The sequence below is a fragment of the Gadus morhua genome, chromosome 4, assembly GCF_902167405.1.
Source record: "Gadus morhua chromosome 4, gadMor3.0, whole genome shotgun sequence".
NCBI lineage: Eukaryota > Metazoa > Chordata > Actinopteri > Gadiformes > Gadidae > Gadus > Gadus morhua.
Genome location: NC_044051.1, coordinates 23765851 through 23779469, shown reverse-complemented (window position 1 = coordinate 23779469; position 13619 = coordinate 23765851). Strand labels below are relative to the sequence as shown.

The following is a 13619-nucleotide window of genomic DNA, read 5'->3' as shown; positions in this document are numbered from 1 at the left end:
GCGTATTTTAGGATGAAACGGTTGTCGTGGTTACTGCGACAGTCGTCGGTGTATAAAGTAAACAAAAGAGCAGAGAGAACACAGCCCTGTGGCGAACCAGTGGAGGTGGACAGAAGGCTAGACACAGTTGTATTCACCTTAACACATTGGGATCTGTTAGTTAAAAAATCCAGTATCCAACCTACTAAACATGGGTCTAGGCTAAAGGTGTTAACTAGCTTGTCAATAAGAACATGGGGCTGGATCGTGTTAAAAGCCGAGGAGAAATCGACAAAAAGTAGCCTGGCGTGCTTCTTACTGCCCTCAAGGTGTTTAAAAAGCAGATTTAAAAGAGTAGCAGTAGCATCCTGGACGCCTCTTCCCTCCCTATAAGCAAATTGAAAAGGGTCAAGAAGGCTCTTTGTTTTTTCCACAAGCTCTGATTTGACAAGTTTCTCAAATTGCTTCATAACCAGGGAAGTAAGGGCTACGGGTCTGAAATCGCTAAGTGTTTTTGGATTAATGCGCTTGCCAATGGGTACTATGGTAGACTGTAGTCTAGTAGTATCTGCAGTCTGAGAGATCTGTTAAAAATCAAATTAAAAATGGGACCCAATTGATCCGCACAGGTATTTAATAAACGGCCGCCGATGTGATCGGGGCCTGGGCCTTTACGGGGGTTGCATTTTTTGAAGCAATTGATCACATCCTGTTCCATAAAAAAGGGATTAGAGGGGGGGGCGGACAGATGTCTATATTTGATCACCGAGTGTTCCTCGCTAAAATCGTGCATTTCGTATCTGACATAAAAATTGTTGAGGCTCTGTGCAAGGTGCAAGTCACTGGTGTAATTGGCTAAAGAAACCTTTTTTCTTTTCTCTTTCAGCCCAGTGATGGTTTTCATGCCGTCCCAGGCAGAGCCCAGATTATTAGCTTTAAGTTGGCTTTCAATTTTATCTTTATAGGTCTTTTTGCCAGCCCAGACCTCTCTTTTAATTTCTTTTTGCAGACGTCTCAGTTCTACTGAATTACCCTCTTTAAAGGCTTTGTTCTTCATGTGAAGAAGAGGTCTAAGGGACTTTGTTATCCATGGTTTGGAATTAGGATAAACTTTGATTGTTTTCACTGGGATAATGATATTCTCACAGTACACAGACCAGCTAGTAACAACATCAGTCAGTTCATTGATATCGGCAGAGGACTCGGAGAACATGTCCCAATCTGTGGCTTCAAAAAGGCCACGAAGAGTCTCACATGCATTTTTGTCATTCCAGTTCTTAATGCGGATGCTCTGCACTTTGCCCCTTTTAAGTGCAGTGCGATACACAGGAAAAAGATGAATACAGTTATGGTCGGAGGATCCTAGAGGCGGGAGGGGTACAGATTTGTATGCATCTTTAACATTACCATAGCACATGTCTAAGGTTTTATTAGACCTGGTCGGACAAGTGACATATTGATGGAAGTCTCTGAGAGTCTTTTTCAGGGAGACATGGTTCATGTCACCGAGGATGAGGTTAGGTGCGTCAGGGGAGATTAGCTGAAGTTTCTGTACAACCTTTAAAATTTGCTCACAGGCCCTAGCTTCATTAGCTTTTGGATGAATGTAAACAACTGTAATAAATATCTGTGGGAACTCCCTTGGTAGATATGCTGGCCGCCGGGAGACAGAGAGCAGTTCAACATCGGGAGTACATACACTTTCCCTGACAATGACAGATTTAGCATTACACCAACGCTCATTAACATACAAACATACCCCTCCGCCAGATGACTTGCCCGTGACTGAGGCATCACGATCCAGACGAAAGGGTGTCCCAAAGCCCTCAATCTCCAGATCAGTGGCCAAGTCACGTTCAGATAGCCAGGATTCCGAGAAGGCTAGAAGGCATGCGTTCCTGAAATGGTGACTGCAGCCGACCAACTCCTGGAGTTCCTCGGATTTATTCCTAAGGGACTGCGCGTTGGAAAGGATGATGGAAGGCAGCGGGATGCGGGAAAGGGGTTGTAGCTTCCGCAGGCGAGTGCCTCCTCTCCGTCCTCGCCTTCTGATCCTTCTCCTCGTCCAGCAGGCTCTGGAAGGCACGATGGGTCCCAGTAGATCCGCAGGATTTGGTCGAATCAGGTCCGCGGGTGGCTCCTGTATGTTGCTCCAGCGAAGTAGCTGCTCTGCAGTGTATTGGATCCGCGCAGGCCGTAGGAGACAGCAGTGTGTGTCCCGTGCTCCACGTCAGCTGGAGCACCAACCACGTTAGAAGCAGAGCGAGTAGATCCATAATGAGAGAAGAGAGTTCGGGCTCTTAAGAGGAGTGTTCCCGCTCTGGGGGAGCAGACCCAGGCGGCTATCCTCTGTTGTTATCCTAGGTCCGAGTAGTGGCTCGGACCTAGTAGATACTGTAAGGTATGACCAGATACAATACGATATGATATGACCAGAGGGTTCGGGCTCTTAATAAAGAGTGTTCCCGCTCTGAGAAGGCAGTCCAGAGCAACTTTCTCCTACTGTTATTATCCTATCACCTAGCTTAGCGGAGCTAGGAGCTAGGATAGTTAGCCGGCTTCCACTCACAGTCCGAACTCATTCATCAGAACTCACCTAAGTTATGGGTCAACGGTGCACTTGTAATCCACAGGCAAAGTACATAGAACGCACATAGATGGTAAAAAAAAAAACTACCAAAGGACAGACAAGTAAACGTACAACTCCTGCTGCCGGTCGCTGCGTGCGCATGCGCCCCAGTGCGCCCAAGTATGGGGAGGTTCACCGGGATCTGGTGAATAACGACTGATGACGTTTCACGAGTCCACGAGCACGCACAAGTACGCAAAATGAGAAACGGCCCAAGTGGTCAACCCTTCCCGTGCATCCGGCTAAACCTTCCCCCAACACATAGGTTCCTATCACGTTATTATTATTATGAACTAAAGTGCAATAATACCACATCTCCCCTTTCTAGAGAACAAAGGGTAGACTACCTTTGTCTCATCAGACCTTAGAGGATTATTCTGCATCTTTGTTGAAAGGTCTGTCCCTATCTGAACCCTGTAAGGAAGAACAAAGTAAATAAAGGCAGATTGTTTAACAACTAAATAAAGTACTGTTGAATTCGAAATACTCCCCAGTGTACAAAGCTAGAACACGAACAGTACACAGTAACACAGTATTTTCTTTCTTTTTTTATCACAGGTTAAGTCTACCAGGTGCAACTATAGCTCTCCCAGACCTGGTTCTGAGAGTGGGAGTCTCTGTCGGTGAAACATGCGTTGTCACAGCAGGTATCACAGGAGCCTGCTCAGGCGTTGTCTCTGGTATTTGCTGTGTTGGAAAACCTCTGTCATTTGTAGGTGTATGTAGAGGTATCAGGTGACTGCGGTTGCGTCTCACCACCCCCTGGGGTAGATCCACCAAGCAGGACCTTGGAGTGGAATGGTTTTGAAGCACGGTTCCTGATGTCTTTGTGTCAGTTACCCATACCCGTTCTCCAGCCGTCAGAGCACTGAGAGCTTTGACACGGTGACGCCTGTTGTAGTTTCAGCGTCTGACCTCCTCACCACCTCTCTTTCCTCCCTAGCGAAAGCTACACCATCAGGCAGTGCAGGGTCTAGCTGAGTGGGAAGAATTGGCACTGTGGTGCGAAAACGCCTACCCATAAAGAGTTGAGCTGGACTGTATCCACTCTGAAGGGGCGTGGCTCTGTAGGCGAGTAGAGCCAGGTAGGGGTCTGCTGCCTTCTTCAGCAGATTTTTGACAGTCTGTACTGCCCGTTCCGCTTCACCATTACTCTGCGGAAACCTTGGGCTGCTGGTGACGTGTCTGAATCCATACGAGGCTGCAAAGCCAGCAAAAACTTGTCCAGAAAATTGCGGCCCGTTGTCAGACATCAGGACCTCAGGAATACCATGCCTGGCAAAAATCGACTTGAGATGGACAATGACATCGGTGGACCTGGTGTGCGGTAACTGTGCAATCTCAACATACCTGGAGAAGTAATCAACCACAGGCAGGTAAGTTTTGCTCCCCAGGAGGAACAGGTCCGCCCCCAACTTTTGCCATGGTCTTCCCGGGCATTCTGATGGCATAAGTGTCTCCTTGCGATTCTGTCGCTCTTGTATGCCAACACATTCTCACTCCGAGCGCGTCGATTTCTGACGAACGGTCAGTGACTTTGGCTTCAGTTTCTGACGCAAAAGGGTACCCTTGCGCTTCTTTTTTCGACGCATGGGGTTTTCAACTCCTTACAATGTAACAACTTCACGGGGGAGCCGATGGCTGCACATAGAGACGCTATGAGCATTCATCCCATTGGCTAACGCAGGACCATGTGCTTCTTTTTTCGACGCAGGGGTTTTTCCACACATTGCATTTGCAATGTAATCCCTCCACAGCAATGTATGAAGCTATGAGCATTCATTCATCCCATTGGCTAACGGAAGACCCGATATCTGCACATTAACGGCGATTTTACAGTGAAATCTGTGACATTCCTCAACACAACTACACCAACGCGTGCTTGTTAATTACAAAACATGTATGGGTTAAGTTTATGGGCATCAGTTGTCCTGTTTTGTGCTTTGATTGAGAGAAACAATCGTTTTTTTGATCAGTGCTGGGTAGCTGAGGTCATTGCTATAGAGACCAAGACAGACAGAGCAACCCTTTCTCATCAAAATTACGTTCCCAGAGAACTATTCGGCATTCTCAATTACGTTTGTCTAAAAAACGTATTTTGTCTGTGATTACGTTTTATTGAACATATTGTAGCATTATTGAATGCCCTCTTTCATATATATGATACCTCCACCATTGGGATATGGCAACAATTCTCCAAATCCCCATCGGGTCTTCCGTTAGCCAATGGGATGAATGAATGCTCATAGCTTCATACATTGCCGTGGAGGGATTACATTGCAATGAGTGGAAAACCCCGTGCGTCGAAAAAAGAAGCACATGGTCCTGCGTTAGCCAATGGGATGAATGCTCATAGCGTCTCTATGTGCAGCCATCGGCTCTTCCGTTAGCCAATGGGATGAATGCTCATAGCTTCATATATTGCCGTGGAGGGATTACATTGTAATGAGTGGAAAACCCCCTGCGTCGAAAAAAAGAAGCGCAAGGTCCTCCCGCTAGCCAATGGGATGAATGCTCATAGTGTCTCTGTGTGCACCCATCGGCTCCCCCGTGAAGTTGTTACATTGTAAGGAGTTGAAAACCCCATGCGTCGAAAAAAGAAGCGCAAGGGTACCCTTTTGCGTCAGAAACTGAAGCCAAAGTCACTGACCGTTCGTCAGAAATCGACGCGCTCGGAGTGAGAATGTGTTGTGTATGCATGCTCTGCAGTTGAGCACCATTTCGTTTATCTGCTGACTGAGACCAGGCCACCACACAGACTGACGAGCACGGCTTTTGCACTTCTCCATTCCCTGATGTCCTTCATGCAGTTTTGCTAACACGTCGTTCCTCATGGCAGCAGGTATAACGAGCCTTGTGTCTTTCAGCAATAAGCCGTCTTTCACTGTGAGTGTAGCTTGCTCTAGCCAGTAGTTTTTCAGTACAGGTTCCTGTTTCGCATGTGCTGGCCATCCTTCTGAGCACAGGGTCATGACACGTGAGCAGACACTGTCAACTTTCAGTTGCTCTTTGAGATTTTCCACATACATGGGGCTTACAGGTAGTTCTTCTATGACAGCGTCTACATAAATGTTTGTGCTCTCCATCAGCCCCTGTTCCTCTGTAGACATGCGTGATTTCACAGGTGAGCGTGACAGTGTGTCTGCTGTCCAAAGTGATTTTCCTGGAACATACACAATGGAGTATGAATACCGCATGAGTCTCATCCTGAAGCGCTGGATTCTCGGCGGCAACAGATCCAGTGCTTGTGCTCCAAGTAGGCTGAGAAGGTGTTTATGGTCAGTCTCCATGCAGAACTGTTTCCCTATGAGGAAATCCCTGAACCGTTCACAGGCCCATGTGAGGCCAAGAGCCTCCTTTTCCACTTGTGCATACCGTTGCTCAGTTGGAGTTAGCGACCGCGATGCATAAGCCACAGGCCTCCATTCCTCCTCCCACTTTTGAAGAAGAACGCCACCCAGCCCATATGGCGATGCATCGGCAGACACTTTGGTGTCTCTGTTCGGGTCATACATAGCAAGGACCGGAGGAGAAGACAGTGCTCTCTTCAGCGATGTGAACGCCGTTGCCTGGTCCACGTCCCAGACCCAACAGTTTTTCTTAGAGAGGAGGTCACGGAGTGGTTTGTCCGTCTCTGCTAGCTGTGGAATGAACTTTCCCAGCTGATTGACCATGCAGAGAAAACTCCTCAGCTCACCGAAATTTGTGGGCTCTTTCATCTCCATGATGGCATCTGTTTTCCTTGGGTCAGGGCGGATGCCCACGGATGTGATGATGTGGCCCAAGAAGACTACCTCACTTTTGGAGAGTTCACATTTGTCCACATTAAGGGTGATGCCTGCTTTCTCCAGTCTCTGTAGCACGCCATGGAGTCGAGCATCATGTTCTTCCTGGTCGCGTCCCCACACCAGTAGGACACCAATGTGGCAGACCACCCCTTCTAGTCCCTCAATGACCTCAGCCATCATGCGCTGGAAGTGTTCGGGTGCTGAGGCAATACCGAAGGGGAGGCGGTTATAATGGAACCGCCCAAAAGGTGTAATGAATGTGGTGTACTTGGATGATTCCTTTGTCAGCGGAATCTGCCAAAACCCCATGTTGGCGTCCAGTTTGCTGAAAAATGCCCCAGCAAGCATTCCAAGGCTCTGGTCTGCTGACGGTAGAATGTACTTTTCGCGGCACACATACACGTTCAAGCCGGTCAGGTCCACACACAAGCGTACAGACTCCTTATCCTTCTTGGGCACGACCACCATGCCGGCACACCACTCAGTCGGCTCCTCAACACGGCTGATGACGCCCAGGCTTTCCATGCACTGGAGCTCTTCTTTGACTTTGCCAACCAACGGTATAGGAATTCTCCTGGGGGTTTTCACAGAAAATGGCACAGCATCGGGTTTAAGCTTGATGGCGTATGGTTGTTGTATCTCACCTAAGCTACTGCAGAGTTTGGGATAGCATGCCTTGATGTTCTCCATCTCTATGCTGTCCACACGGATGAGTAAACCAAGGGCCACAATGGCTGGCCTCCCGAGCAAGGGCGTTTTCAGGTTTTTGACCACATACACCTTCTCTGCTGTCTGTTTAGTTCCTCTCCTCAGCTGCAGTCTGACGAATCCCGACACATCCAGAGGGTTTCGTCCATACAGGAGTTTCTCTGCTTTATGAAGAACAGGCTGCTGTGTGCCAGAAAAAATGTTGTTTAAAAGAGTCTATGAAACGACAGTGACATCTGCTCCGGAGTCAAGTTTGAAAGTGACATCTTTGTCCATTATGCCAATATCAACAGTCCATGAATCAGCATCAGATGAAACAGAGCCGAGAAAGAAGCTCTCACTTTCCTCTTCCTCAATACCATGCACAGCTTTACCTGCAAGGCACACACGCTGGTAGTGACCCATTTTTCCACAGGAATGGCACTTGGCACCATTGGCAGGACACTCATGCATGGGGTGTGAAGTGCCTCCACATTTATAGCACTGAAAGCGTTTTGTGGTCTTGCCCTGGCTGTTGAATGGCATTGCACTGTTGTATTTGATTTTGTTGAATTTAGGATTGTCTTTTTCTTCGTGCCGTCTGATTTGGAAAAACTCTGTCCGCAGAGAAGGCATCCATCTGCTTTGCCCCACTGGTATCACACCTCAATGTGTTTTGCTGCTTTTTGACCGCCTCTGATTGCCTCGCCATATCAATGGCTTTTTCCAGGTCTAGATTTTTTTCCATCTGCATACGTTCTGAGAGCCGTATATCCGCTAGCCCTACCACAATCCTATCCCTGAGTAGTGTAACGTTCCATAATTGCAGTGTTCGGCTAGGGCATACAGGGCAGTGACGAATGCATCCCCAGTCTCATTCTCTTCTTGCTTTCGCATGTTGAATCGTGCACGCTCATATACAATGTTCTTTTTCACCACAAAGAACGACTGAAAGCCTTCCCGTACTGTAGTGTAGCTGCGCAAGTCTTCGTCACTTAGCTTCAAGCCTCTTAACACGTCGTCTGCTTCATCTCCCATTTAATAGATCAAAGTATTCACCTGGTTGTCATCGGAGCTTGCAGTTAAGTTGCTTGCTTGGCGGAACCTCTCAAATCTGCGTATCCACTTTGGCCACTCGTGTGATTTGGAAAAATCAAAGGGCTCCGGTGGCTGGATGTTAAACGTAGCGCCGTGTGTGTTAGCCATTGTGCTAGCTCCTTCCCCACTACGCTCGTCTCCACTTTCACTCATCTGAGACGCTCACCGGTCTCCTTTTTGTATTTCCTTCCAAGCAGATCGTCTTATTCTTTTACTTGGTACCATATAACAGCACTTCTGACACCATGTCGTGTTTACTGAATAATAACACACGCAAGTTCACTGTTAACAGGCTACCACTTTATTGAACCACGCAGCCTCTCCCGAGTATCACGTGGTCAACCCTTCCCGTGCATCCGGCTAAACCTTCCCCCAACACATAGGTTCCTATCACGTTATTATTATTATGAAGTAAAGTGCAATAATACCACAGTAACGACGGGGGGCGTGACTAAGCGACAGGTGAATTGTAATGACGCCACGTATCCACACCATGGCGCCATCGAGCAGCTGGATTGCATCGCCAGACCATCGGTGAACGCCAGCTCAATTTAAGGTGTGACTGCAGATACAAATGTGTGGGTGTATGTCTGTGTGCCAGTGTGTGTCCTGTCGTCATTTATGAATCCGAAGAGTGTGTGTGTTTTATGTGTTTTATGTTCGAGCAATTCTGGGGTGTCCAAGAAGACAACCGAGGCCTGTTTCAGGTAGCTGGTTTAACATACTCTGAGTTTAATCCTGCGATCTGAGTTGGTTGATTCAGAGTTCAGGGTTGAAAAGCAACTCTGGGTTTTCGGTTTCAGAACAGGTGATCAGCGTTGGGTTAATCAACTCTGAGCGTGTTCACGCTGGGTTGGGGGCGTGCCTGTTGACTATAAAGAGCCATCATCAATGGATCTCTGATAACATGATCAATATGGACCAAAAACGTAGATCCAGTTACTTTTCACACACGGAATTGGAAATATTAATGCACGCATATGCCGAGCAGGAACACATTTTCACCCAAAAAAGCAATACCGCCGCGGCAGCGAGAGCACGAGAGAGAGCTTGGCAGGAAATAGCCGAACAAGTCAATGCATGAGTAAAATAAAATAGTAAAATAAAATAAGAGGAAAGTTTAATATCTTCCACTTATTCAATATGCAAATTGTGTGTGTGTGTCTGTGTGTGTCAATTTACACAGGAACAACCCGAGTTGCCCCAAGAGGACTTGGCAGCAAATGAAAATGAAGTATAAAAATATAGTTCAAACAGGTAAACTAATGTTTAATTGAAATCAAATCAATTGTGCTGTTTTGCCTGCTCTACCTAATTTAACAGCTATATTCAACATGTGATGGGTCTATATTTAAGCAGTAGGCAAAATGTAAGTAGTAGGCCTACATTTCTCAGCCACCCCAACACTGCCAATATTTAATAGGATTTAGATATATTAGAAGGCTACTCCTAGGCAAAATGCATTATATGTATGCATGTATGCATGTATGTATGTATGTATGTATGTATGTATGTATGTATGTATGTATGTATGTATGTATGTATGTATGTATGTATGTATGTATGTATGTGTATATACATATATATGTGTCTTCAAAATAGCGCTTACTGAATATTAGGGTAACATTTCCCTCCACGTTAGCAAATCGAAAAAAAGCAGAGGCCCGGAAGACTGGAGGGGGTCCACCACCTGCAGCCCTCACAGTGGCTGAGGAGATGGCCCTCAGCCAACAGAGTATGCGTCCTGTGGCTGAGGGCATCCCTGGGGGGAGCTCCTCTGATCCCCCCCAGGATAGAAGTGCCTTTATCAGAGGTTGGTTATTCAAAATAATTAAATGTGTACACGCAACCCAGCGCGTTGCAAATTAGATGGGGCAATATTCTGGCTCAAGTAATAATTTCACTGTCTCATCATCTTCTTCCAGTTACTGATGGCGTCATCAACCTACTGGAACCAGATGCCCTCACCAACCTCCATGCAATTGTAACAATTCTTCACCTTCCACAGATTATTAATAATGTCTTGATAATTGCTGAACCCAACTGTTAATGTCATTACAGGAAGATGATGGAGAAACATTGTCTGCGGCATTTGAAAGGGAAGAGGAAAGGCCTATTGAGGTTAACACCTTTTAAAAATAACATCTAAAAGTTGATGACAGCGTTGTACAATTTAAAACTGACATCTTCTTTCTCTTAAACAGGATGAAATCGAATTCAATGAGAGGCCATCCACTTCTAGCTCTACTTCACAGCTTACCTCTGTAAGATTCTCCCTGGAATTATAATGAAACGCTGTACTTGGCACTGTGAAATCCAATGTCATCTTTTGCATTCCTATAGCTTCCAGTCAAAGAGCTCTATAAAATCTATCTGGGAAAACAAATAAACAAAGCAGACTTAGAAATGGACCACATAAGGCAAAAGATGCAAAAGGATGCTTTGGAGATCCAAATTTTGGAACACAAGTTAAAGGTGGGTGATGTACAAACTGGGATGCTGTTTCCTGCTCCAAAAACATACCCAATATGAATGACTTTTTTTTGTGCTTTCAGGAAATAAAGAAATCCTCATAAAAAGTAGAATGTCTTTATTAGAACACGGGCTGTGGTGGGACAAGTTATTTTGTTGAACAGTGTCACCCCCTACCAGAGGCTGGGACTGTCACACGAGTTTACTATCATACAAACTTGACCTTGGGTGTCTTGAAAGGCGCCTCTAAATTAAATTTATTATTATACAGGAAGGCGAAAGAATGCCAAAGAAAACATTTCGGAAATAATAAAATACATTTAACTAGGCCTACATAGAAAACTCAAACAAAATGATTTTGGCAGAGTCTATCTCTAACCACCCTTCCGTCCTGTGGATCCATGGCATGGTTTGGGTTTATGGGCTGCTCATCTGCAACTGCAGGTGGGCAATTTTCCCCTCTCCAAATCGCGATGTTGTGAAGAACCACACATGCAATTATTATATCACATGCCCTTTCTGGTGTGACTCGCAGCATTTTGAGGCACTGGAATCTTGCCTTCAGGATCCCGAAAGTGTTTTCAACCCTGGCTCTCGTCCTCATATGCGCCAGGTTGTAGCGCTGCTGTGGTCCTGGCACGGGATCGGCATACGGGGTCAGAAGGCAAGGCTGGCAGGGGTACCCTCTGTCACCTAAAACATGACCGTCGAACTCTCCTACGATACAGGTGAAATATTAATCATCTGAACAAATATGGATTATAAATCCTTCAAATATAGGCTTAACTCACCAATGGCAAAGCGAGTGCTCAAATTAGACTCCCGAAATATGCGTGCGTCATGCACAGACCCCGGCCACTTTGCCTCCACTTGGGTGATGATGTTTCTGGCATCACATACAACCTTCAAATTGCAGAGGAGTATAATTAGATACAGAGGCTGTTTTGTTAAGTATCTTTAATTTAAAATGCTGAAGGTCTAGGCCTTCACCTGTACCTGCACATTGATGCTGTGGAAGGACTTCCTATTAACATAGTCTCCTTCATGCACTGAAGGAGCTTTAATAGGAATATGAGTTCCATCGATGCACCCGATGACACCCGGAAAATCTAGAACATTACAAATTAATTAATTTAATTAAATTGTGCATATTATTTATTAAATTAAAACGTTCCAAGAAACAAATAGGCTACATTGTTGCTACTGTTACCTGCAATTCTGTAGAACTCTTCCTTGATTGTTCTTATAGGTCGGTGACTTGGAAACATAACAAACGTGTAAAGAAAACGTTTAAGTGCCAAAGTCACATTTCTGACAGACCGACACACGGTTGCCTTTGAAATGTGCTCGGCGTCACCGACGTTGTAAAGAAAGCTGCCGTTTGCCAAAAAACGGAGTGCGACACAAATAATTTGAATTGAACTTAAAGCATGCCCCCGGTGCGTTTGACACTTAACATGGGGGCTGAGAAGTTTGTCTAAATAAATGATAGATTGCGCTGAAAAACGATAGCGCTCGTGAAGAAAATGATCAGGAAAAGAAAGTATATCCAAACGGGGTCTTAATAATCGTTCCTCACGGAGATTCCTTCTGAGGATCGCAGCCTCTACGTCCACGGGCTCTCTTAGAAAAGGACATGCCATTTCTAACACTTCCTTCTGTCGGAGAGCTGCCTTCAGCCTTATAGACAACAAACTCAGAGTAGGTCTAACCACCTCCCGAGCAGGTTAGGTCCACGGCGTATGTTGCCGCAGCAACTAACTCTCGGTTGCGCTGAACCTGCTACCTGAAACGGAAAACCCAGAGTTTCCATTAACTCAGAGCGAACAAACTCGGGGTTGCCTCAAAACCAGCTACCTGAAACAGGCCTCCGATGGTTACTAATGTCCGTCAAACACACACATTCAATTCTGACCTCCCATGGGAGAGATGAAAGATTCGTAGGAGTGATAAGAACAATTTTACCCCAAAAGCTATGTTCCGGCCATGGTTGGTGGTTTTATATGCATCTGAAGTCTCCATATTTTATGTGCTGTGGTCAGGAGTGACCCCTACATATCATATATATATATATATATATATATATATATATATATATATATATATAACACATAATGCATCTTTGCCACTCTCCCCACTGTGTGTGTGTGTGTGTGTGTGTGTGTGTGTGTGTGTGTGTGTGTGTGTGTGTGTGTGTCAGGGATGGAAATTAGCACCCGCCACACGCCATTTGCAGGGGGATTTGTATGGTGGCGGGTGACTTGTATCACTTCACCCGCCACTGTGTCGGGTAATACTTTCCAGTCAGGTCCGATCAAATTTGCATAGGCTATTTAATACATTAGTTATACGGCGCTGCACAGTTCCACAACCATTGCTGTCAACATCCGGCCCCCTTCTTCCTCTATGCCACTTTTGCTGAACTGCGACTGTCAACATCCGGGATAATATACCAGTAACAGGGCTCTCAAGTCTCACGCATTCGGCGTGAGACACACGCATTTCAACCCATGCCCAAGCTCACACGCCACCATACTTCGTATTTCTCACACATAGAAATTACCAGGATAGCGCCCACCAATTTGGGCCGCTATTTAACAGTGTTACAGGTAGGAATCAAATGGGTTTCCCGTACGTAGGGTAACCAGACGTCCTCTTTTGCCCGGACATGCCCTCTTTTTGAGACACTCTAAAAAAATGTGTGCCGGAATTTCAAAATCGTCCGGGATTTTATTAAAGCCTCATACATGTTCACATTGAATTTGCGGTGAATTTGACGGTTTGACTTACTCAGTTATCGTCGTGTTTTGTATTTATTTTTTTACCATTATTGTACAGGTACAAACATTAACAAATTTCTCCTACAGGGGATTGATAACGTTCTATCTATTGAACAGAAAGAAACACTTCATACTTTGCACACTTTACCACAGCATTGGCCTACTGAATGCCACAGATATATTTTC

The 13619-nt window shown here is 45.7% G+C and overlaps 1 protein-coding gene across 1 annotated transcript; it reads right to left on the bottom strand.

The window, feature by feature from the left end:
* Positions 1–10756: 10756 nt before the first annotated feature.
* On the bottom strand, positions 10757–12361 carry LOC115541647 (putative nuclease HARBI1). Its single transcript, XM_030353475.1, has 4 exons — positions 11864–12361; positions 11650–11762; positions 11445–11556; positions 10757–11370 (listed from the first exon to the last, which is right to left on the bottom strand). The coding sequence occupies exons 1-4, from the start codon at positions 12294–12296 to the stop codon at positions 10997–10999; spliced, it is 1032 nt and encodes a 343-aa protein (XP_030209335.1). The 5' UTR covers positions 12297–12361; the 3' UTR covers positions 10757–10996.
* Between the last annotated feature and the right edge of the window lie 1258 nt (positions 12362–13619).

Coding starts and splice junctions, on each gene's coding strand:
- LOC115541647 (XM_030353475.1), bottom strand. CDS start 12,296: ATGGCATGTCCTTTTCTAAGAGAGCCCGTGGACGTAGAGGCTGCGATC. Junction 11,763..11,863: donor AGAGTTCTACAGAATTGCAG/GTAACAGTAGCA, acceptor GTAATGTTCTAG/ATTTTCCGGGTGTCATCGGG. Junction 11,557..11,649: donor TCCACAGCATCAATGTGCAG/GTACAGGTGAAG, acceptor TGCAATTTGAAG/GTTGTATGTGATGCCAGAAA.